Here is a 26449-nt window from a genome sequence, read left to right as displayed (position 1 = left end):
TTATTTACTCACCAATAACACACAATTATCCTTGTTTTTATTTATTAGTTTAATTCCATAATCTCTGGCTTTTTTGGCGTCCGTCAGGAACTGAATTTCAAAATAAAAATAACCGAAAACAGACGTAGGCCTATAAGGTACATTTCGAGCATCTTTGCGATACACAGCCACTGAACTGATTACCCAAGATCCTCAGCTGTGGTGTAAGCTTGCTGATTGGATGTTTTAGCTGCAATGCATGTAGGGATATGTTGTTAATGCGATATGAAATCCGAAGAACATTTCTGAGTTTACGATGGCCGAAGACACTACACTACCCATAATTCCCAGCTATCGTTTAGGACTACTGTCCCCGTGATTAATCTTCAAGCTTTGGGATTGGATGTTGGAGTGGCAGTGCGCCAAGGGCACGCCAAGCGTCAAACAGCTGTTTGAAATGGAACGAAACTACAACAGACTATCCAAAACTGGAATCGAACGCCCCCCCAGAACTACACATGCTGGCTATTGTGTTTCGCAAAATGTTCTATGGGACGTCTCTACTGAACGTTTTCGTTTTTCCCATGATTAGAAGTTGCCAGTATTAAACCCATTGGTGTTATCAAATGTAAAACATATAATTAATAAATGGGTGAAAATCGCTAGTGTCCATAATGCGCAGCATTAATATATACCCACATCACAGCTCATTGTTACTTTGTAATTCTACTCCACTATTCAGAGGTTAACCTGGTATTTTTACTCCACTACATTTATTTGAGTTACTTTGCAGATTCTGATTAATGATGTGAAATATAAACAACCCTTAAATCAGACTTTAGTTACACCTGAGTAAAATTCAGGGAAGGTGATTGTCAAGTGCCAATAATCAGGAGAGATATTTGATAGTTGGTGCTTGAGAAGACTAAACATTTATCTGCAATTGGCATGAATGGAAACGAGTAATAAAGTATATTCATTACTCGTTATTCTCTAATAATAGTTAATTAAAGGCTGTATAATGGCTATTTCGCACATCCCTTTCAAGATTTTAAGATTTTCTAAGGTTTATTGACATATCATATACAAAACTACGGTGTAGTTATGCAATGAATGAAAAACTTGGGTCGCAGCTGAGGTTCCTCAACAGTGCATTACAAGACATCTATCAATATGTGTTTGTACCTCCACCATTAAATTGTCAAATTCTGCACATTTCTTATTCTATCTACATACATAAGACTATAATGAATGTGTATAATATCAGTTAAAATAAGTGCTTCAACATAGTTAACATTGCAGGAAAGCAATATGTATTAGACGTTAAGTACTTTGTCAGGCTTAATATTTATCTGTAGATACCCCCAAAGCTTTTTTCTTATTTAAAAGAAGACCTTAATCTAAAGTATTATTTAATGTTTGAATAAAGGTTAATTCGTTTTTCTGTTTTGCACATCCTCATATTAATATCTTTGTACATCTGGCACTAAACTCTTTTATTGTAGAGATCACTGACAGTATCTTCTTGATTTTTTATATTCTATATTTCTATCATTGACCTTCTACTTTCGCCGTATGAAAGTACGTACTCTTAATATTTTTTTCATCAAATATGACACGTAAAAACAATAATTCAATAACGTGCTTTAACCACTAGGCGGTGCACACAAGGTACACACAACCATAATAACTTTGTATTATTAGTGTAGGACACTTATGTATGTACAACATCTGAAGATGTGTAGTTTTATTCATGTTTTCACATAATTTTACAGCATATTGCTATATTATTTCAGACTCAGTATTTACATTCTTATATTCAAAGAAAATCAGTATCTAATATCAGTAAAACTACAAGTCCTTGTATATCAGCTGTGCACCGTTATGGTGTAAATATAACCTATCTACGAATTAGATCAAATGTAAAAGACAGCCGAATAAGTGTTGATACTGCAAGGAGACGTATTGTGTGAAGAGAAATTGAAGATGTTATTTTATTGTTGATATATATATTTATGATCCACGTCAAGTATTCATAGTTTTTTCGGATTTCATATCGCATTAACACCATATCCCTACATGCATTGCTGCTAAAACATCCAATCAGCGAGCTTAAACCATAGCTGAGGATCTTGCTCGAAATGTCCCTTATAGGCCTACGTCTGTTTCCGGTTATTTTTATTTTGAAATTCAGTTCCTGACGGACGCCAAAAAAGCCAGAGATTATGGAATTAAACTAATAGATAAAAACAAGGATAATTATGTGTTATTGGTGAGTAAATAACAGTGTGTTATTTAGAAAAGAATAACAAATTAGAAGGAAAAACAGATACAAAAAAAAAATATTTCAGTATTCTGAGGCTCTGAGCCCCCTTTATTTTGCTCACAGACGACAAAAAAAGTCCGACATTATCATTTAAAATAAAAACAATAATCGTGGCTTGATATTGAGTAAGAACATGTTTTTATGAACCCCACAGCTTCCGGTCTTTCAAGACCCGAACGGACAAAAAGACGTGCTGCAGGCACGAAACATACTACCAATAGAAATGCATTGCTTTTAAAATCGTTCTATGCGACATGAAAAAAAGGGGAAAATCGTGTTGGTGAACACGAATCAATAGATTAAATGTCGTGACTATAACACGAAATGCCGTGAGACTGGGTTGAGCTACCACGTAGTGAGGAAATAGGCAACGATACAGTGGATGTCCTTGTTGAGTTAATTCAGTATTTTAATTAGCCTAACTTGTATCCCAACAACTTCGTCTTTCATAATTAGTTTCAGTACTCGATGTGGCAAGGTTTTTGTGGTACTGTTTAATGTACCTGTCAGATACTGCATTGATATCTATTCAACCCTCTCTCAGCGAACTTAGGTTCAAACACATCATCTATAGCGTAAAAAAACATTATGCTCCCAGCTCCATACAACATCTATAGGAAAGGTCCCCTTTGAACTGGTATTAATTAGAATGAATGTTCAACATCAAAGAAAGAAAACATTAAAGCAGGAGGATTGCTTTGGATTAGTTCAACCAAACAGTGAGTATTTTGACTTTTCAAGCGGTTTGCCTTTCAGCACAAAGATAAAAACCTACCATGATGTGATTCCAATTTCCTGCCTCACCGAGTTCCCCAATGTGGTTCAGATGGCCAAGGTAAGCAGTTGTTATCACACAGAATACAAAGTCACAAACTGTATTTCAGTGCATTTTCATTCTGTCATTTTCATTTTGTGGGTTAACAGCTTGTTTGTGAAGAAGTAAACGTGGATAGGTTTTATCCTGTCCTCTATCCAAAGGTAGGCATTTCAAAAAGAAAATGATCTCTTGATATCAACCAACATGACACATCCATCTCATGAAGCTGGATACTTGCTGCTCTCTCGTCCTCAGGCATCAATGCTCATTGTCACCTTTGATGAGCATGTGATCAGCAACAACTTCAAGTTTGGGGTTATTTATCAAGCGTTTGGCCAGGTGAGTGAACTTCAGAGATACCACTGCTAATCTTTGCTTTTGTAGTATGTGTCACTCCTCCTGAAAATGTCCTTTTCTTCAGACAACAGAAGAGGAGCTGTTTGGGAACATGGAAGAAAGTCCCTCCTTTGTGGAGTTCTTGGAGTTTCTGGGCCACAAGGTTGAACTTCATGACTTTAAAGGGTTTGGACACTTTTAAGATCAATTTCTTTGAGTGTTTCTCTGCAGCAGATTTAATGTTGCTTGATTCTCAGTATAGCTCTTCATCTCATGTCTGCTAGAAGCAGGCCATCATTCACTTTGCTATTGATCAGAATTGGCTTAAAAAAGCGCTTTAGAGTGTCTTGATATTTGCAGTGTTGCTGACATTGTGATTGAGTAGGCAGAAGAAGTGCCCTTGGCATTCCCTCAATGATGGATGATGGTGGATCGGCTGGGTCCTCAGAGAGCATGCTCTTGTGTTCCACTCCTTAAACAGCTTTCATCTCTTTTCCATCTTCTCTCCTTTCATCTCAGTCCTGTCTTTGACTTCATAGTCTTCTCTTCTCCTCCATTCTATACTCTCTTCTTTTTCTTGCTTCTTCTTTGCTTTTTAAACATCCACCTCTTCTTTTTCTTCTTCAGGTTTCGGGGTGGACTGGATGTCGCTCATGGGCAGACGGGGACCGAATCCGTCTACACAACTTTCCATAATATGGACATAATGTTCCATGTGTCCACCAAGCTGCCTTACACGGAAGGTGACTCACAGCAGGTATAATGACATTCCAATAATTCATTACCAGGGTAACTTATATGTGTATTCTTGGTAGTTTTCATGGCCTTCACTAATTCCTTTATAAAGTTCTCCATGTAAATCCTCCACACATCAGATGAGAGCAACAGCTGAACTCTACATTTTATGGTGGATTCCTATGAAGCAAGACAAATCATGTGATGCTCAATCTAAACTAATACACCAATAAGCAGGGTTAAAGGAATAGTTTGACTTTCTCACTTTATTGTCGCCGAGCCTTTGCAGCAGCTGACCCCAGGCTCTGGAACACTCTGCCCCTCCATGTTGGGTCGGCCCAGACCCTAGTGGTTTTTAAATAGACACTAAAGACTCACTTCTTCTCCCTGGCCTTCTAATCAGAGCGGAGCACGACTCATGACATTTCCATGTGTTTGATTTTTATATTTGCTGTTGTAATTTTTTGTCTTCTGTTGCTATCGCAGTAAAGTGTTTTTTATTGCATGTATAGCACTTTGGCTCGACCCAAACATTTTTTTTAAATGTGCAATATAAATAAAACCTGATTTGATTTGATAAATAAAACCTGAGTAAGATAAAAAGATTTCACAATATTTCCCAAGGAAATAAAAACTCTTACCTCTAATTAACCCTGAATCTATTGGTACTAAAGCAAAAATGTGAAAAATGTTCAAATACAATCCTCTCAGCTAAGGTTAATGACTTTTTCTTGGATGACCCCTACCTTCCACAAGTTTCAAATGTTAACTTTGTTTTTGTCTAGATTAAATACAAAAATATGTCGATTAGTGCTGGTAGGAAGATTGTGTTTTTGAACTTTGGACAGAGCAAGGCCAGCAGTTTTTCCATTAACAGGCTCACAGTGAGATTGGTATTGATGTTAACTCTTGGCTACAGCAAGAAAGCAATTTATCTTATTTCCTAAAACTATCACTTTAACTAATGAGCATGCATACTTTGAAGGGGCCCTATTATGCTAACTTTAAGGTTCATATTTGTGTTGTGTGCCTATACTGTGAAATGTTTACATGCTTTAATGTTCAGAAAGAATAAAAACATTGTAGCCTTTACAGACCATTCGCATGCAAACAAACCCATACAGTATTACACATTACAGGAAAATGAAAACCCCAGAAAAGCACAATAGGACCATTTAAAATATGTTCTAATCTTCTTTACTTGAGCTTTTCAAGTAAAGTGCATTATTCTAAGCAATCACATTTTCTTAGGTCTGGTGTCCTCACTTGCCGTACTGTTGTAGAGACATTTAATTGTTTTGACAATTTTCCAAAAGCATATGCAATATTCTTACTAGCACGTTTCCCTGCTGTTGGTCTTTGTGGCTAGAGACTTTTATCTCTTTGATGAAATGTTGCAGTAAGTTGAATTAGTCCTCAGCTCTGCTCTGCCTCTTTGAGTGGTTTGAACTTTGTCACCACAGTAACCCTGCACAGACTGTCCACATTGCCGAGGCAAGAAGAGAAACAGAGGACATAAACAACACCCACATAACATGATTCATGAGGGAACTCAAGAAAAAAGGCAAAAGTGCAACCTTAATAACATAGCATTATCTCAGGAGGGAGAAGCTACAACATTAATGCAGCCAGATCTAAGTGAATGGGATTAGATTTGAGCGGATGTATGGCATTAACAGATGTCAAGTGTCTCAGTCCAGCCCCACGCTTACTGAGTTAGCTTTTTAAGTGTCTGACTGTCCTTGGTGAGTTTGGTAGTCCATCTGCACAGAGAAATGGGAGGAATGTTATTTGGCTTTTCTGAGCTAAGAAAGCCCCTGTGCTTAAGTAAATATCAAAGCTGGCAGCTAATAAGCTCAGGGATGATGCAGTAGTAACCTGGCTGCCCTGCCTCTACAGCCAAATATAACCTGTCTACGGTCTGAGACATACATTTTAACAAAAATAACTTTATCATTAGATGTATCAAAATAAGCGGTGTGGGGGAGGCTGTAATTTTCTTCACAAATGACTTGCTACTCATTTATGTCTGTCAAATTGTAACCTAAATTCTCTTCAAAACTTTATTTTCCTGTGAAACAATGCATACGTATCGCAAAAAATAAGAGAATAAACTTTTGATTAGGATAAACGTCTGGACCATTTGCACATATTTAATATTGAGTTGTTGGACTTCTACCAAACAGTTCTGACTTAAAGTGTCTGGTCGTTATGACTGCTATGACTTCAGCATATTACGAAATCTTGCCAGCGCCTGAAACAGATGGATGATTGCTCTCATGTGAACAAACAGACTGTCTTTAACAGTCAGTTGCTTTAAAGTTTACAGCAACTGACAAGTAATTAGACTGCTAAATGTGGAAGAATAATCTATAAACTCCAGAGTAAATATGTGCACTGACTGATACTACAGCTACCAGGTGTGAGGAGCCTTTGTGAGATGTCTGGACTTCAGTCTGATGACTGACAGAGGATAATCAACTCATGCTGCTGCAGTGCAGGTGTCACAATGTTTACCGAGGAGGATCACCAGAGCTGGGGCTATTTTTGCCAACACTGCCTGCACCAAGAACATTTAGGACTGAGCAGATCTGTTTTTCGAACTGTATCCGTTTGCAAAATCTGATATACCTGCCTCAGCTTCCATCCTGTGGAGTGATTTGGGTTAATCTCGGATGGCTGAGCAGAATATATATGTTGACATTCGGATTTCCACTACTATTTCATGGTTTGACTGCTAGTATGAAAACATTTCTGGGAAATTATTACATACAGGATACTATAAATAATTTATAGTCATAAATTAAATTGACAATTTTTTACAAAAAGTAAATTGACACTTGAGCCGTCTTTATAAGAATTCCAAGCAAAAGGCACTGAGGTGACAAAATTCATATTTCAGCAGGGGAAGAAGTTGGTCCTAATGCTTGGCAAGTTTTAAAAAAAATATAGCTTGGATAGAAACCTCACACTTTGGCACAGTCCCACTGTCCTCCAAGTACACAAGCGTTCTTTTGGCAACCTTTAACTTTTTGGCAACAAGGAAAATGCAGCTTTTAAGCAGTGACGCTATAGGACCCTGACAGTCAGCCATCTGCAGAATCTCCATTTCTGTTTAACTGGTTTTTGGATTCATTAATTCCCACACTGTCTACAGCCTGTGAAAGCTGAGGCCTGAAATAGTCTACCCTTGTCACAGCTGCATTCATGTAAAGGGACTTCAGCAATATAGCCCGTGGTACAGCAGAGGGGCAACATCACTTACAGTGGCAGTTCTCAAAGACAGATAAAGTCGATTTATAAGGGCCTATAGGTAAGTTATTTCTAAGTGTAGTATGCTCCATCATATATGTGACAAGAACTTGTTGTTTATACTATTTTTGTTTATTGTATAGATGTAAAGGTGCTCTGCAGATATAACTTACTTGTTGTGTTAAATCCGTAGCAAAAGTTGGCTGATAAAATTCTAAAACCAGGGTGGTATTTTTGGATTAGATTCCTGTCCACCTCTCTGCCTGGACTATATTTATCCCCAGTCAATCTGTCAGCACGAATCCTGGCAGTGATTCTGCGACCAGCATGCTTCTGTGATTTCTCAAACTGGTCATCTTGGATGTTTCCGCCGTTGTGACTTTTGTTTATCTGTGCCATCCAGCTTCAGAGGAAGAGGCACATAGGCAATGATATCGTAGCCATCGTGTTCCAGGAGGAGAACACGCCCTTTGTTCCAGACATGATCCAGTCCAACTTCCTGCATGGGTACGTGGTGGTGCAGGTGGAGAACGCGTGTACGGAAAATGTCACATACAAGGTTGGTGCCAAAGACAGACAAAACTGTATCAAGAAAAAAAATCATATTCATTCACTTTTGTTTTCAGGAGTTTGTATTTTTAATTGACATGTGCATCACGTATCTCAGTGTATCATAGCCTTTGCTCACCTTCTCTTTCCTCCAGGTGTCTGTGACAGCGCGGGATGATGTACCTTTCTTTGGGCCGGCTCTGCCTGACCCTGCCGTTTTCAAAAAGGTCAGCAGTCACACAAACTTGATTCACCTTTGTAAGCAGACATCATAAACATTCATTCTCTCCGACTTTCCTTCCCTTATATTTACCGTCCTTAGGGCCCAGAGTTCCGGGAGTTCCTCTTCACTAAGCTCATCAATGCTGAGTACGCCTGCTACAAGGCTGAGAAGTTTGCCACGCTCGAGGTGAGAAGTGTGAATGCCTGTGTTTGTGTGAGTGTACAACTTTGGAATAGGTGTGCACCCTACTGCCTATATTCCTAACAGGAATTTATTTCAAGTGCCAACATAGATTTATCATCATCTAAACATTCAACAAGCCAGTGAGCTATAGCGCTGATGTCTATCATCCTGACGTGGTCCTATCATATTTTCATCACTGTCACCCAAATTTGAAACGATGAAGTAAGGTGAATTTAAGACATAGTCCAATTCCTGACCGAACCCTCCGTGTCAGAGTGCGCTCCATATGTAGTCACACCCTTATTTCAGGTGGAGGGTGTAAATACAGCGGCCAGCTTTGGGACAATCTCCACTATCTCAGGCAGAAACAGGAAATGTCATACATTTTCAAACAGCTATTTTAGGGATATGTTTAGGCAGATTTCAAATAAAAATTATATAAAATGTAATATAATTAAAATTCAAAATAAACTTTAGTGGTGTTTTTTTATGTAACTATTTTTGTTTGAAATCGAATGATTGTTTTTTGCAACAGTCCCTGTAAATATGCGAAACATTACAATCAAATAAACAAGTCTATGGTTCTCTAGACCTGGGTCTAAAAAATATGAAAATACAATGTAACCTTAAAGTTCAAATCAACATGACAATATTAAATGTCTCTTTTTTTGCACAGTTTACGAGTAAATGTTTGCACAGAACTATTTGTACCCAGCTTGTTCTGCGACATGCAGCAGGTGAAGTGAGGACCGATGTAGAGCCACTGTTGGAGGGAGTGGAAGTGGGTTGTGGGTTGCAGGGGTCGGTTTGGAATTGGGCCTTAGACAGAGTTAGTACCTGTGCAGACTGAGTGTGTTGTTGTTGTCAGGAGCGCACACGGTCAGCCCTGTTGGAGACTCTGTACGAGGAGCTGCACATCAACAGCCAGTCCATGATGGGTCTGGGTGGAGACGATGAAAAGCTGGAGAACGGGGCCGGAGCAGGCGGAGGAGGCTTCTTTGAATCCTTCAAGGTACAGCACCCTCCTGTTAATCTGCAACCCCACATGCATGAGAGCGAATGCACACACTTTTAGGGTGCTTTTATTTCCCTTTCCCTCTCTTGGGTGGGATTCTGGGTATTCACACATGAGAAAACAAAGCAGAGAACATGTGCAGTATCTCAAAAGAACAGCCCTGTGGCATTTGATTTCACTTGGCTGGGACTGCTGTGTTTGTACATGATGGTGTGGCTTCGGGGCTGCACGGTGTCCTGTTGTGTACGAGAGTCACTTTCTCTGACTGAGTGCTTCATCAATGGACATTAGGGTGGTGGAGCGTGGCCCCGCCGCTTAGGCTCGGCGGTAGAAGCTGTGATTGTTTGTGCCTGATGAACGATTTAATGACCCCTCATTAGGGAGCTGATGATGCAGTTTGCATGTCTACCCATGGGCAGAGTTCCCCCTGAGCTGTCTTTCTTCTCCCTGTGACAACAAGTCGTTATTTGCCATCTTATATACCAATTTTTCTCTCAGCCTCTGGCTTCAAATTATTTTATTATGCATGCAAGCATACAATACCTTTCTATAAATCTTGCACACAAATTTTGTATGTTTCTCTAACTATCAAGAGCATATTTTTCTGTCCCTCAAATCTCCACAAATTATTTGTTTCCCTCTCTTTGCCTCAAACTGTGTAAATTCTCCTACTTTCTCTCGCTGTCCTCCTTGCTCACATTGTGTTTCATCTGCCCCTCTAATTACACAAAAACACCTCAAAAGATACATAGAGATGTACAAAGCCTACACTCTCCTCGACCTCCTGTGAACCTACAATTATTTCACGCAGCTTCTCCCTCCTGCTTGTTGACTGGCACTGCCCCTAAGCGTACGAAAATAGTCCTGCGTACACACATGCAAGCACAAACCAGGATGTGGTCATGTGTACACACAAACAAACACACATGTAAGTACACACACATTTGTTCTTCTCAGAGATTCAACACATGTATTCCAAATATCTTCACACTTATTAACATTTCACAATAAGTATCACATGTACACATAATCACTTGAAAAAGAGATCGGAGATCTCAATGGGAACACCTAGTTAAATAAAGGTTTAATAAAAAAAAAATAATAAAAGTTAGGGTGATCACAAGAGCAAAGAATAATTCAAGACCCTGAAAACAGATTCAGCTAAATGGAATTCATCCATCATTAACTCTATTATCATCACTTTTTACTTAAATATTGTGACAACGCTTTCTATTAAAAAGCCCTTCCATCAATGTGTGTGAATATTTAATACAGATAAACATACTGTAATTTTCGGACTATAAGCCGCACCTGAATATAAGCCGCAGCAGCGACATACCTCTCGGTTCCACTTTTACTTTTGCGCGCTACCTGTCTCACTCTTTTCCGGCCTCCAGCTTTTCCTGCTGGAACCCGCCGCTTAAAGGTGGGGGTCCGCGGACCGGCCATAGAGCCCATAGAGTTAAAGGTGTTGGCCGTTAGCTGTAAAAATCCATAGATTAGCCGCACCGTTATATAAACCGCAGCGTCGAAAAATAGGGAAAAAGGCGCGGCTTATAGTCCGAAAGTTACGGTACCCTCATTTATGAAACTTGACCTAATTTGGATTAATGTAATTTTATTGTAAATATATTCACATATATTTGGTATACGATCTTTTGAGAAATCGGTCGGTGAGTTGCATTTCCCCCAAAACATCAAAGTGGATCCTCTGACAGTATCTCCTCATTTCTCTCTGTAGCGGGTCATCCGTAGCAGAAGCCAGTCTATGGACGCCATGGGCCTCAGTAACAGGAAGTCAAACACTTTCTCCACTAGCCACAGTGGCAGCTTTACCCACAATCCCGCAGAGAGCCCCAAAACCCCAGGGATTGTAAGTAGCCCGTTTTGGTTCACATGAAGCCACTTATCATACATAAAGTATACAGTATATCCAGCACAGTGGATGAATACAGACTGCTTACCCTATATTATTTCTTATAAGCTAATTACTCCTGTCAGCACATTGTATCACTTTACTCTCATTATGTTATTATTTAATGCTGATTTTCATTCCTAATTTACCCTTGCATTATTCTAAAGTGGCTTCCATTATTTGCCTTTTTTTAATTTACGGCTCATCTTGTTCCTATTAATGATGGTTTTGTTTGGAAAATCACCATCATTAATTTCATCATTCATTCTCATCTGTTGAGATCATCTTCAAACAGGGTGACTGTTAGGTTAGAAATAAAGGATGATGTGAAGAATAGAGTATCCATCGTGGAATGAATCAGATGGTTTCCTTCTCGATGTGAGATTGTTTTAGAGCCCCGGTTAAGTCTCTATCCTCAGCCTTGAAGTGTGCTTAGTGTAACTGTATGACTACCCAGACTCCCTCCCTCCTTACTATGCTTCTGTCATGTCTGTTTGTTCCTGTTGTTACGTGTTACGACCTCTCTTCGCAGCATTGTATATGTGCATGTGTGACTGCAGAGCATGCATGGCACAAGCCAAGGAACGCAACGCCCTATTTGTTCAAAGATGGGCTTAAATATATTTCAATTTTTCTGACATTCATTGCTGTTTTGGATTTGTCAGTACTTTGATATGGGACTAATTTAACCCCATGTTACAGGCCTATTCCTTAAAAGTTATTCCCTTTGGATTCTGTCTGCCCTGTTTTTTCCTTTTTTCTCCTTCTGAATGCATCGCTAAGCAACCCTGTAACCCTCAGGGCAAAAAGGGGCGACATGTCTGCTCTCTCTTTGGCACTCTATCTCCTGCTGTGCCCCTCTGTGTCGGGACCCCAGTTTGCTTTAAAAGCTTTTGACTATTTCTTCGATATTGTGCTCTCTATTAAGTCGTACTGCTAGCTCTTTTTCAAGCTCCTTTGCAGCTTGCTGTTAAAATGATTTGTGCTGTTTGCATGATATCTTATGATGTGTTCTTTTCTTTTCCTCCCTCCTTACTTTTTTCCATCTATCCTCTCCTCTCTCTCTGTGCTTTCCCTGTCTTGTGTGGCTCAGTCATTGCTTGTTCCAGGGAAAAGTCCCAGTAAATATGGACGCCGAGGCAGTGCCATAGGAATAGGAACAATAGAAGAGGTTCATGTATATTTCTCCCTTCTTGTTTACTGTTTTTGTCTGTCTTTTTTCTTTCTTTACTTTTATCTTTTAATGTTTCATATTTTCATAATGTAAGTGAGCAGTATGTAGTTTGTAGTTTGAAATGTGCCTGTTTTATTTCCTGTAGCAGTGAGAAGTTTTCAGATTTTGTAGCAATGTTTTTAATGAAAACTTCATTCATTCATGCATTTATACATATAGTACCCGAACCACACGTAATTTCACTTTTAAATTGGTCTTTAAAGATAACATAAAATAAGATAAACCTTTATTGCTCCCCTTAGGGAAACTCAGGTATCTTAGCAGCAACAGCAATGATGGTAAACACAGCAGGACACATAATAATAATAATAATAATAATAATAATAATAATAATAATAATAATAATAATCATAATCATAATCATAATAATAATAATAATAATAATATATAAATAAAGAAAGGTAAGAATATATATATATATATATATATATATATATATATATATTATTTTTTTTTAATGTACAACGTGACTGTAGCCTATAGGTTAAAATGTAATTAAAGAATAATGATAATAATAGTAATAATAATAATAATAATAAATAGAAAGGAAGAAATGTAAGAAATAAAATGAAAAGAAGTGACTGTATGAATTCAAATGAATATATAATTTGTCAATTTGGAAGTGCGGGTCCAACTATATACATTATAGTGCAAGTCATAGGTACATACAGGGCAGGTTGTTTTGAGTTTTAATGAGTTCTTATTAGGCAGTCAAGCCTTTATTGTAGAGCCTGATGGCTACTCTGTAACAGAAAAGTAAACATTTAAAAAACACTCCCACTGATGTTCTTTTACACAGTCAGTGTGTTCTAGACCTTTTGAATCTTTAAACTCCAGAGTCTGACCTTAGAATTTAAAATGTTACTTGAATATATTAATATTAACTAATTTCAGAATCTCAGAGCAGAGTGGATTTGTAAAACATGTTTCTTAATGTGTCACAGGATTAATCAAATCATCAGTCCATAATTCATTTTGCCGCATATTTCTACATGTGCACATATTTCCTATATGCTTGTGAATGATGACACAACCCCCGATCGTGTGTCTGACTCTCCTCTCCCTGCCCACCATCAGTCATTGATCATTCCTGGGAAAAGCCCGACCAGGAAAAAGTCTGGCCCATTCAGCTCCCGCCGCAGCAGCGCCATTGGCATTGAGAACATCCAGGAGGTCCAAGAGAGGAGGTGAGAGGACAGAGCACCGCTGATCCACAGCGAGTGGGTAGTGAGGACAAAATAGTGTTGCAACAGATGGAAGCAAGGCATTAGAATGAGGAAATTAGCCATTAGAAGGCACACTGTTAAAACTGGACACATTTTTGAAAGACTCTCTATTTAAGTGCCTGTGTACACACATCTGGAGTGCCTAGTGAGCTAACATGAGAATCAACAAGCCTTAGGATCTTCCCTTCCTATGTCACATGCAGGCTTATAGAAATAAGCCCCCCATCAAACTATCTCCAACAACTGCTATAGAACTAACTTTTCAAGGGTCTACCCTTTGTTTCTGGCTTGCCAATGAGAGCACAATGGGCTTTTCCAGGAGGGGGGCTTAAACAGTCAGGCACTTAAAGGAAGGGTTTCAGACAGAGGGTGATTACTCGTATATTCAGACAGACAATGAGTGTAAGTGTTTTTGGGGTATTTTTGGACCAGAGGGCCTTTTATTGGAGATCTTATTATTGAAAGGGAGAGACAGAGGGCAGGACATTGCCTGAAATGCTCGGCCGGGTCAGGATTTGACAGATTACTACTGTAGGCAGTGGTGACCGCATTTTGGCCGCCAGCTCCGACCATTGAACTGTCCGGAGGCCAATAAAGTGTTTTTTAAACATTGAAGCATGTAAACATGTTCTGGGAGGGGGGGGGAAAGAAAGTATGAGACTGAAAATGAGCAAATTAAGTCTTGCAAGCTCTTTTTGTTGGGCTGTTTAGAGAAACAATGGGGATTGGAAATGCTTTACTGTATTTGTTGTCCCTTGTGGGGACATTAACAGCAGCTGGGGTTGCCCAGGATACGTGCATGCAATTGTCAGATAACATGCACCCACATATTAATTACTATCATATATTTTGTAAATCTGAAATGTGCATGGAAATAATGTGATGGCCAAATAAACAATCTCATTAATGCATTCAGTAATATCCAAACAAGCTTACCTGCTGCTGAATAAAAGTGCATTGTGAAAAAACATACACGTTCATACATGAACCGAAATATGAAGTGCACTTAGAGACTCCCACACAATCCATTTAGATAAAACTGCCTTCAACTTGTTGTTAAAATGGGGACTTGTATGTTATGTATATGTGTGATGCAGCAGTTGATGTGCATGTCCCTTCAATGGGAAAACAAACCTTAAACAACAGTCTGTGGCAGTTAAAGGCACATGATCAGAAGTTATGAAAGTGTTAAACATTCCTCAAGAGTTTGTCTAATGTGTCATCATATGAAATAAGTAAACTGACTGCATTTTCATATGTCAATCTCCATTCTTGTCCTGAAGTCGAGAGGTGTCACCCAACACCCAGAGGACACCGGAGGGCATCCACTTCTCTCTGGAAAACAGATCAGACAACTACTCCAATCACAGCTCTCCTGAATTCCCTACTACTAGGAACAGGTGAATATTATTTTAATCAACAATATAATAGTATACTTTATTATATGTACGTACATTGACAAGATATTTGTGATGAATGGTCCCTTGGGTCGGTCAATAGGGAATATTTGTATTAAATGAAACAGCAACCCTGCATGGAGGATTACTCTCATAGTCATAGTCATTTTTGGGCCATTTACTTACACAATTCACCTTATATATTTCAAATTGTCTCTAACATTCTTGTTTATTGTTGTTCCAAAAACACTCTCATCCTATTCTGCAGGAGTCACCTGCAAAGCAGAATGCGTGCCATTGTCTAGTGTTGATCAAATAAAATAATAATAATAATAAAATAGAATCAATTTAGACATTTCAATCTGAGATAATGATATATATGCAAACACTAAAGTTAATGTGAGACAATATATTCTAGAATTTACTATAGTGCTGAGTGACATGTTTAGCTGGAAAACTAGTTTACTTGGTCTTGAGTATTGCCAAGTCCTTGATGAAATCTAATTTGGTGGTTGCATTAACTACAGAACAGCTTTTTAGATTACGCAATAACCTGGCACAGACAAACACACTGCTGTCACGTTGCTTTAAAGTGCTACCTGAGGTGCTGTGAAATGAAGATGATGAATTAATTATACTTTTGGAGGGAATAGTAGAACAAAAATAAAGAAAACATGTTGATTGTCCTACTTTAAATACATTTACCGTATGGGAAACACAGGAGTTTCTTGCGGTCAGAGTGACCCAGGTGTATAGTTTGGCGATGTGTTGCAGGGCGCCGTCCATCCCCGAGGCGCAGGACCTTTCCCGCTCTTCCTCCAACGCCAGCAGCTTTGCCAGCGTAGTGGAGGAGCACGAGGCAGAGGAGGAGTACGACACCGGACTGGTGGGTGGAGACAGGCAGAGAGACAACACATAATGAAAGTACATATATGCATGCCACTTCCCAAAAACCAAAGCCGCAGGCAGCGTCTCACAGCTGATGAAATATTTATCATTCAGCCCATGTTTACTGTAGGGAATAATAAGCTATTAATCTTGTTCCTTTTTGGTTACCTTACTGTGAGAAGGTTTGATGGATTTAACTTCATCCCAGTAATGACAGGTCTCAACATGAATCCCATAGTAATCTATATATTTTTGCTTACGTTCATTTGCATGTCAAAAGTATAGAAAATGCCAATACTGTTTTGGAGTAGAGCTGTGGTTATAATTAATCTGTCAGCATTTCCTTTAAAAAATGTCTGGTAAAAATATGACTTAACTTCCTTTACCCTTCCTACAGGAAAGTGCGTCTTGTGTTACGCCACTCAAGGGAGAGTCATTTACGTACGGCTCAATGGAGGACAGTTCGTGCAGTGCAACCCAGGGGAGTGTTCCAGGTGAGTTAAGCAGTAAAGAGCTCATATTTCTGGGACAGTGATAGCCTGAAGGTGTGAGAGACAAGTTCACAAGGGCCCCATATCAACACTATCTGGGGAAAATCTAGATGGAGCGGATGTAAGAATAACACTCTTCACATCCCGAGCAATTAATATCCAAACACCCTTGAGCACTGATCCTCACCTTAGCTTCTTTAGTGGAGCTCACTGCCAACACCAGAAGGACCAGTCTGTGTTACAAACTCTTCTGAAATGAATATATTCTAAAATGACTGATTTGTGATTTCCAAACAGTTGCTGTTCTTTTGAAATGACTGACGATTCACTCTAGAACGTTATTCTCTTGCATGCTTAGATATCCTTTTTGTGATAGAACAGCTGGCAGCATTATGTGCTTGAGTTGATAAACTATGACAGCGACGCTTGTGTTGCCTCTTTCCCATCAGCGTCTCGTCTGCAGCAGCAACCGGATGGAGTGAAGAGCTCTGAGCCCAAAGGGACAGACAGCATGCCCAAGACAGAGCGCTCCTCATCGGTGAGACAATCTGCTTGTCATTCTTCATTAGGGGACACTCAGATGGTCCTCCATGTTTTACAAAGTCACTGAAAGAATGTTCCTTTGTGTAAAAGGGCCCTATAGGGGTGTGTGGCAGAGAAACTCCCTCTGGTTTGAACTTTGGGATTTTAGCCTCCGCAGACCATTTACATGCACACAAACATTTAACACACTACAGGAAAGGGAAAACCCCCAAAAGCATAATAGGGCCCATTTAAAGGTAGATAGCTTGAGATGAAGGGGAATGTATATTACCCGAAAATGAAGGATGGATTTCCCAACTTTGTTTTCATAAGTTTGTAATAAACTGAACAAATTGAGTTCATTATTGAGAAATAATATTCATTACTTTCCAAGTCAAGTATGAACATTTGCACACCTTTTTTGGTTTTCATGTGATATATTTGGCCTTTGAAAATGTCAACTTCAGTACTAGCAACTTCTAATGGGTCGTTATTATATATTTATTTGTACCCTGTTTTATGATATTTCATAGACTAAAAAGTACATCAACAAGCTCTTTACAGTTAGGAACAATAGAGCTTTGTGCTAAATGCTAAATTCCTCCAAAGACAATGCTCACATGCAGATGTTAAAAATGTATGTTCACATCATTTAGTTTATCGTGTTTTCATGCTAACATTTGAATAATTTGCTCTAAATTCTAAATACATCTTAGGCTGATGGTAATGTCTCTAGTTTTGCAGTTATTGGACATCATTTTGACCTGATGTACACTCAAGGGATCATCAAAGCTATTCACAATCACCAGTCAATAATATCAATCTTCTGGGAACCATGATTGTTTAAAAAGAAATCTGTGCCATCAGTCCAATAGTTTGAAATTCGAGTCCGGACGACAGGGGTGAACGGACTGACTGTTCGACATTGCCTTCTATAAATTCATGTGGAAAGTATAGAAAACCAGAATAGACAAAATAATCACTGAAGAAAATTAACTGCAGTGTTTTTTTTCTGTTACATTTGTCTGTATTAAATATGCCCTCTTCTTTTTTATGTCCGTATGCAGAACTGTTAGCCACACTGCTCTGATCACTGCATCAACGTCCATCTTCTGGTGAGACATAATGTTGACTTGTCATAATTGTACGACTTAAAGATTTGTTTTAACCCTACATTCACCTGATCCTTCTTTTTTGTGTGCGTAACCTTTTCCTCCTTTGTCTCAGCATTGCCATTAGAGGCATCTTTAGCCAAAAACGAGCCAAGGGAACCATGTGAACCACTGACGCAGAAGAGGAGCCGAGTCAGAAGGCAGATCAAGAGACTGACAGATCTTTCTTTGTATGTTTGGCATGGATCCTCTGACTGGACATGAACCCACCTATCGTCCCTCATTCCAGCTCAATGGGGAACCCTGTAAGCTCAAAGCATGGGAAAGGACACCTCCACAGCCATGCAGCATCATTACTGACTGTCATCCATCAGCTGGCTTAGCAGAATAAGCCTGTCTGCTGTATCATTCGTCAAGCCAGTAAGCTCTGAAAACAGACTCTTGCTGTCGTGTGTCGTCTTGAAAGGATCAGGGTAATAACTAGGGTTAAATAATGGGGAATTAAATCATAACCGATTAAACAACTGCTGTTTGTTTTAGCTTGTTAAACAGTCTATAGAGAGGAGAGTTGCACTAGATAGAAACATGTTTTTTAAAATGTCAACCTCACATCCCACTGTGATATTGTACATGGGTTTAACTTTGATGTACCAGTGTGTGTGTGTGGCTGTCTGTCAAGGCTACTTTTTGTGTTTTATTGATCTTTTCTTCTTCTGAGTATTCTGCTGTGGATATTTGTTGTGTTTTACGACAGCTTCGGTCAACCTGTCATGTTTTTAACGGAGTACTTCTACAATGCTGTTGTTGGTGGCTGTAAAAGGATCAGTCGCCTCCCTCTTAGGTGGGTAATGGGTAATATAGGGTACGGGAAATTGTGTCTGCAATTTGTTATTCAAAATTGTACTGTAAAACAGTAATTCTGTAGAAAGAAATACGATAGAGATGCTACTTTTAAAAAAAACAAGAGTAAAAAGCATAATTACATCAGTGCTCTAACCAGCAACATGCATCCTCAATCCATACGTCAAGGTACTGCTGTTTAGACCTTTGTCCCACACCACTTGTTGACTCGATGTCTGTGTACAAGTGTGTGTACAACGGTACTGTGCATGGTGTAAATCTGCTTGCCAAAAACCTCTGTACACTGTTGCCATGCTTGACATAGAGGTGTTGTCCCTGTGATTTGTGTTTTATCAGAAACCAGCCAACATCTCCAGATGCAGTGCACATCGCTGATAGAGAGACAAAAGTTCAGTTTCCTACTTTATTTGTAAAGTGTAATACGTGTAATTACGTGACCTAAGCACCATATTTGCAGAGTTATTTCGTATGGCGACCTCTTGGAAAAAAAAGGTCAATAAGCTGAATATGAATTTCACTGTGACTCCTCCTGAAGTTGCCTTTAAAATGATTGTGTCCTCTGAGCTGCTTTGAAGGAGGGTCATATTTGAAGGCACTGTGTTGCCTCCAGCTGGCTTGAATGTAAAAACTTAGGCAAACATTTATTTATTTGTACATATCTGCCCCGATGAATGGTGAACTGTGTTATCTCCTGACTGCAGAAAACTTAAGTCTGAAACAGCTCCCCTTTTCAGAGCAGAGAAGCTTATTCATGTTTTTCAATTTATGATGAAGGAAAGAACTGACATATGGACTTTATTTAAGTAATATGACTGAAGCGAACATGAGATTTATTGTCTTTGCTGATTTAAAAACAGCATTTCCAGTTTGTGAAAGTGCAAAAAGGTTGAGACACTGGACCAAATGCAAAACAACCCAAAGTGGGTTCATCAAGCTACAATCTTTTGCTTTTTACTTGAAAAAGGCATTGAAAAGATATGAGGACACATTTTTGGTATTAATTACACATGTGTGTATTACAGCCTCTGAAATTGATTCATGAAAAAAATGTCAAATTATTTTACTTTGGAAATGCTTGAGTAGATGATGTGCGCCCTCTTGTGGCGATGTAATATTATAGCATATTACTATGTGGTACCGTTCATCTAACTGTGCTTGCTATAAACCACAACAAAAGGAGGGACCCTTCTATGTGCTCCATTCAAATGATTGTAGTTATGTTCTTGTCTGCTTAAGCCCTTGTTCAAAAAACATGTTTGTAAATATTGCTTTACATATTTTTTTGTAAATAAAGCCACCAAAAATGTTTATTAAAGAAGATTGGCACATTCTCCCCCCCCCCCAAATAATAAGTAAGGTTATGAGAAAATAAAGCATTTCATGATTTTAGAGAAAATATAAGGCAAGAAAATGAGAGGGGCTGCGTTTGTTTTCTTGAACCTGAACCTGGTCCTCTAACCCTTCTCCACCCACGGATCAGTTTTTATTCACATCTCCAGGTTCCACCACTTGAAATCAAATGGTTCCCTGCGGACGTTGGAGCCGCAGTGCACCTCTCCCAGTTGTTTGTGGTAGGAGGCGAAGTCGTCGATGAAGGTGCAGCTGAGACCAAGGCCCTCCATCAGGGAGCACATCTCCACCTCCAGGGCACAGCGTCCGTTCACCTTGGGGCCAAAGGGCTTCGGAATGCCCAGGTTTTTCCCCAAGACGATCATGTTCACCTGGAAAGAGACAAGATGGATCATAAGACTCACGGTATCGTCTCTTAGATTTATTTCAAACAATCACATACAGTACTGTATAAGCAATATGTCTGCACACACCATGTCAGGGTAGTAAGCCACTGCTCTGAGCTCAGTCTTAGTCTTGTCGTCTATCTTGAAGAGGATTGGCAGGTCGATGATGTCCTCGTCGTCCAAGCCCAGCTCTCGCTTCAGCACATCTCTGTTCCAGTCAATGCAGCTCTGAGAGAGCAGGCAGTAAAAAAATACATTATCCATTACACAAACTACAACACCCAATTTGTATCTGTAACCTCTTATTAGCGAAGGGTCTCACAAAAAACAGAGTGCTCAAGATCATCTTTGTCCACCGAAGAGTTCAGTAACCTTGAATTCGGCTCTGTCATAGGATGCCCTCTTCCCAACGAGTCAGTGTAAAATTTCTGTCCTGTTTAATTCGACCTGACCAATTATAAGTGCTGATATAGGCAGAAAAGTGATGCAGAAGGCCATACAAGCTCAAACAAGTTCATATAACAGGGCTGCTGAGTCCTAATGCACATCAAATATGTTGGAACTTGGTAGGGAGAAAAGACAAATGGCCTTCATCATGAAAAGTGTTCATCAGGAGCTTTGATACAAGTGGTCAAGCGGGGACATATTCAGACTAACAACAGCAATGTCAAATGTTAGTCTTGAGAGCAGTGGAAACTTGTTGTCAAAAGGGATGAATCCTTCACTTCATCTGGCTTTCTGTTGGATGAATCTTACTTTCACAGGATGCAGGGGAAACAATGTTAAATGCATGCTGCCAACTGTAAAGATTTATGGTCGGGGGCTCTTCATTCAGTTTCTTGATTTAGGCTTAGACCCTTATTTCCGATAACGGGAAAATAGTGATGTCAAAGCACCCTGACTTTACCCACATCCAACACTTTTTAAATAAACAGAAACGCTGACAGTGAGACAGTCGTTATCCCCTAACATCAATGCTTTCCTTCACTAATGCTCATTTGTCTGAATGGGAGCAAATCCTGCAGTCTGTATCTAAAATCATGCCGAGTTTACGCAGAGTATAAGCTGTTATCGTGCTATATTAACACCTACAGTTGTGGAATGAGGTTGTCTACATTATGAGTGTAATTTCTGGCTGGCTGTTGTCTTGAGAAGGAAAATATGTTTTAATGAAAAAGGTGATAACTTTTTTTGTGAGAAATTTGCCATAACTTTGCAGTTAGATCTTCGGGGGATTTTATTCCCTGCACCAAAAAGTAGACAAAGCAAGCTGTATGTTCGTCTTACTATGCAATCCCACTCACCTGCACATAGTTATTTTCATATGCGAGCATTTTGTCATTCAGAATCTCATCCACTGTTTGCTGTTCTTCATCTTTCAGACCTTTTTGGAAGTGGGGAGGATAACATGATGACTGTGTGCATTGCTAAGAACTCATTGTGTAGTTGTTTTTCCAATTTAGTTTGAGACAGGCCTACCCTCGAACAGTTTGGCTTGCCCGTGTCCATCCCTCTGTAAGCCTCTGAATAGTTTGTAGCCTGCGTCCGGGCTGGCCAGCAGCAGCCGGAATCCCTGTGCACAGAAACACAAGAGACAAAGATAACAGCAGCTGCCCCATTGTCCTGGGAGCTCATTCAATCCATCACATAAAAGCGTTTCTGTATCCACCGGTAACAGTTAGCAGCTTTCTGTCTCCTAACTATGCAATGTATCCTCATGTGTTTCATATCTTGAGCAAAGTTATTCTGTATTTCGCGCATTCTAAAATGAATGACATGCAAATTAGTAGTTATCAGATGTGCTGAAAATATAACCACAGAAGACATAAGTTCCTTAAGCAATAGTTTCATAATGTTTATTTCATTTCATTTCAAACCTTTATTTAACCAGATTGGTCCCATTGAGATCATAGATCTCTTTTTCAAGGGAGACCTGCAGCATATAGGTTCCACATGAAACATAAAACAATAAAGGACATCATATATTATATTTACAGGATACAATTACATAGTTATAGACATTTACATGTGCCCATAGTATCAACGAGCATTTCATTTAGCCTAGCTTTAAAAACATGCAGAGGAATGAGATTGCTCAGTTTCAATTCTTGCTGAAGATTGTTACAAGCAAGTGGAGCTGCGCACATAAAAGCTGTCTTACCTAAGACAGTCCTTGCTCTTGGCACATCTAACAATACTACATCATGCAATCTCAGACAATAGCTGCTTGCAACTCTCTGTGTTATCAGAGAGCAGATATAATACGGGAGTTTACCCAACAAAGCTTTATAAATAAACGTGTACCAATGACTGAGCCTTCGTACAGTAAGTGATGGCAAACCTGCCTTGGCATACAGGGGTACAGTGATGTGTAAGTGCTTTACAATTTGTGACAAATCTCAGTGCGCTGTGATAGGCGGCATCTAACTTGTTCAGGCAATGGGCAGGTGCATTCATATACAACAAATCACCATAGTCCAGCACAGGTAAAAAGGTCACAGTGACTAGCCTTTTCGTGGCCTCAAGCAAGAAACAACTGCGGTCAAGCCAGCCTCCACTCGGGAAAACCTAGTCAAGCCAGCCCTCACGTGATATTGCGGTGCGCGAATATCCTATGCATTACGGTAGAGTAAAACAAAATCCTCCCTCTGTGTTTAGATGAGAATAAAACAAAAACTGTCCAGTATCAAAGACTCATTTCACTTCAGGGTGATAGCAGGACATCCCATCTAGTCACTCAGAAAAAATCAGGACATTCTGATATAGAGTTTCAAAATAAAAGACCTTTGAAATCTCTATTGTATGAGCTATCATCCCTGTTTTTAGATGAGAATAAAACAAAAACTGTCCAGTATCATAGATCCATCTCACTCCAGGGTGATAGCAGGACACCCCATCTAGTCACTCAGAAAAAATCAGGACATTCTGATGTACAGTTTCAAAATAAAAGACCTTTGAAGTCTCATATATGAGCTATCATCCCTGTTTTTAGATGAGAATAAAACAAAAACTGTCCAGTATCATAGATGATTCTCACTCCAGGGTGATAGCAGGACACCCCATGTAGTCACTCAGAAAAAATCAGGACATTCTGATGTACAGTTTCAAAATAAAAGACCTTTGAAGTCTCATATATGAGCTATCATCCCTGTCCCCAAAGGTCTTTGTTTTATTCTCATCTAAAAACAGGGATTTCAGTGCGCTGTGATAAAGTGAGAAACAGGGCTTGTTTCTGAAAAAGAAACCTAGCCTAACCCTCAGCTTTTTAAGCAGGTTATTGACATGAAGTTTAAAAGTAAGACAATCATCAAGCTAGATACCTAGGTATTTATAAGAGGCAACCACTTCTAGTACTTGTCCTTGCATAGTAACAATATCTAAAACTATAGGTTACTTACGTAACCCCAGTTCTCAGAGTAACATGAAGTGAGATGTCTCACTATGGGATGCGCCTCATTGCGGAGCAAACAGAAGCATCAATCTCATTACGCCAATCCTGACTGGCTGGTGATCTTGACGTCAGCGTCAGGGAATCTACCCCCTATAAGTAGCTTGCGCTACGCCGCATGCATCATTCAAAATAAGCACCTCTTCTCGCTTCACCATAGCAAGGAGGGCCGTCTGGTGAGACATCTCACTTCATGTTACTCTGAGAACTGGGGTTACGTAAGTAACCTATAGTTCTCATTCGTAACACTCCGTTCGATGTCTCACTATGGGATATTGTAGCTCCCGTATTGCCAGACGAGCTTATTTCGAAAATCACCAAACCCAACCAGAATTTAACAGTTAGAGCTCTAACTCAGCAGGGGGCCCAGCACTGCATGGGCCACACTGGGAGCAGAGACGTCTAATCTGTAAAAGCGGACAAAAGTGAGCGGCGAGGACCAGCTCGCTGCTGCACAAATGTCTTGGATGGAAACACCCTTGAACAAAGCCCAGGATGTAGCCAGACCACGAGTCGAATGAGCACGCAAACCCGAAGGTGCCTGCAGACCCTGACTCGTGTAAGCCAAAGCAATTGCCTCCACAATCCAGTGAGAGAGCCGTTGCTTAGTAACAGGCTTGCCCTTCTGAGGGTTAGCCCAGGACACAAAGAGTTATGACGAAACTCTTTTGATCTGTCCATAAGTGCGTAAAGCACGGACTGGACATAGCAAATTCGGCTGCTGTTCCCCGGAGGGACACAGCGGCGGAGGAAATGCCTCAATGGCAATGGGGGTACATGAACCAACGACCTTAGGTATAAAGGCAGGGTTGGGCTTCAGCAACACTCTCTTTAACCCTCGGGCGAACTGAGTGCATGAAGGATGTACAGATAGCGCATCAATGTCACTGACTCGCTTGGCGGATACCAGGGCCAGTAACAGCACTGTCTTGAGTGACAGGTGCTTCATGTCAGCTTCTTCCAGGGGTTCAAATGGGGCTCGAGTGAGCCCATCTAAAACCACTGTCAAGTCCCATAAGGGCACCAGTGACCTGGAAACAGGAAGGAGCCTGCGAGCTCCCTTCATAAAACGGCAGACCAGAGGATGCTGGCCGGCCGTCTTACCCTCAAAACCCACATGGCATGCAGCAATAGCAGCCAGGTAGACTTTGATCGTGGAGAAAGCTCTGTGTTTATCAATTAGGTCCTGTAGAAATGATAAAATCACTCCCACAGGGCATTGAAAAGAGGTGTGCCCTTTTTGAAGGCACCAGTCCTCAAACACCATCCACTTACAGTCATAAAGAGACCTAGTGGAGGAAGCTCTCGCACTCTGAATAGTGTTTATCATCATCTGCGGGAGACCCACTGAATTCAGATTATACCACTCCCGGGCCAGGCCCATAGGGCCATGCGCTCCGGGTGTGGGTGAAAGATCGTCCCCCACGCCTGAGACAGTATGTCTCTGCGTAGAGGGAGCTGCCACGGCTGACCGCACAGCACAGCTGATATATCTCGGCCATCAGGCCGAGCTATCAGGATCATTGTGTGTCGCCGTTCCCTCACTCTGGCCAGAGTTGGGTGTATCAGCGCCAGGGGTGGAAACGCGTACAGAAGGACCGGAGGCCAAATGTGCGCGAGCGCGTCCACGCCTAATGGTGCGTTTTGATCGCACATTGAAAAGAAAAGCTGACAGTGAGCATTTTCTTTTGATGCGAACAGATCTACCGCGGCTCGGCCGTAACGCACCAACAGCTGGCTCACAACCATTGGATGTAGAGTCCAGTCTGCATATAGTGGTACGCCTCTTGACAGCAGGTCTGCCCAGAGGTTCATCACACCCGGTACGTGCGTCGCTCTCAGAGAGAGGAGACGGCCGCAGCTCCACAAGATCAGTTTGCGTGCCAGCATGTGTAACTGGAGAGAGCGCAAACCCCCTTGTCGGTTTATATACGATATTGTGGTCGTATTGTCCGTCCTCACGAGGACATGGTGTTCTCTGAGAAAAGGCAGAAAGCGTTTTAGGCTGAGGAACACCGCTAAAAGCTCCAGGTAATTTATGTGCGACCGCTGGAGGTCTCTGCTCCAGAGACCCCTCACCGGACGACCTTCGTAAATACCTCCCCAGCCTGTCAGACATGCGTCTGTGGTGACCACCTTCCGTGAAAGGACAGCACCCATAGGCACGCCCCGTACCAGAAAAGTCGGGTGCAGCCAGTGGCGCA

At 40.4% G+C, this 26449-nt stretch overlaps 2 protein-coding genes across 5 annotated transcripts in view; one reads left to right on the top strand and one right to left on the bottom strand.

Annotated features, from left to right (window-relative positions):
- rap1gapb (RAP1 GTPase activating protein b) overlaps positions 1-26449 on the top strand; it is a 287393-nt gene that overhangs the window by 175100 nt on the left and 85844 nt on the right. Inside the window, exons 7-23 of one of the 4 annotated variants that reach the window (XM_079683383.1) lie at positions 3062-3140; positions 3230-3283; positions 3378-3461; positions 3544-3644; positions 4086-4215; positions 7849-8004; positions 8150-8221; positions 8317-8403; positions 9269-9412; positions 11157-11288; positions 13642-13751; positions 15074-15190; positions 15944-16073; positions 16473-16569; positions 17016-17104; positions 18156-18203; positions 18316-20240. In XM_079683383.1, coding sequence (XP_079539509.1) covers positions 3062-3140; positions 3230-3283; positions 3378-3461; positions 3544-3644; positions 4086-4215; positions 7849-8004; positions 8150-8221; positions 8317-8403; positions 9269-9412; positions 11157-11288; positions 13642-13751; positions 15074-15190; positions 15944-16073; positions 16473-16569; positions 17016-17104; positions 18156-18164 — 1591 coding nt within the window. In that variant the 3' untranslated portion in view covers positions 18165-18203; positions 18316-20240. Of the gene's footprint in view, positions 1-3061; positions 3141-3229; positions 3284-3377; positions 3462-3543; positions 3645-4085; positions 4216-7848; positions 8005-8149; positions 8222-8316; positions 8404-9268; positions 9413-11156; positions 11289-12423; positions 12502-13641; positions 13752-15073; positions 15191-15943; positions 16074-16472; positions 16570-17015; positions 17105-18155; positions 18204-18315; positions 20241-26449 lie in introns of those variants that run through there. The other 3 variants (XM_079683380.1, XM_079683382.1, XM_079683381.1) reach the window with 3 other exon arrangements.
- Positions 19869-26449, bottom strand: part of LOC307040498 (protein-arginine deiminase type-2-like) — a 39125-nt gene continuing 32544 nt past the window's right edge. The window contains exons 13-16 of the mRNA XM_079683385.1: positions 22277-22370; positions 22102-22181; positions 20885-21025; positions 19869-20782 (exon numbers count right to left, since the gene is read on the bottom strand). Of these exons, the coding sequence (XP_079539511.1) occupies positions 20549-20782; positions 20885-21025; positions 22102-22181; positions 22277-22370 (549 nt within the window). The 3' untranslated portion in view covers positions 19869-20548. The remainder of the gene's footprint in view (positions 20783-20884; positions 21026-22101; positions 22182-22276; positions 22371-26449) is intronic.

This window comes from Notothenia rossii, assembly GCF_949606895.1.
Source record: "Notothenia rossii genome assembly, chromosome: 5".
Lineage (NCBI taxonomy): Eukaryota > Metazoa > Chordata > Actinopteri > Perciformes > Nototheniidae > Notothenia > Notothenia rossii.
The sequence above is the reverse complement of the archived record's forward strand: the minus strand, read 5'-3'. Positions and strand labels throughout refer to the sequence as shown.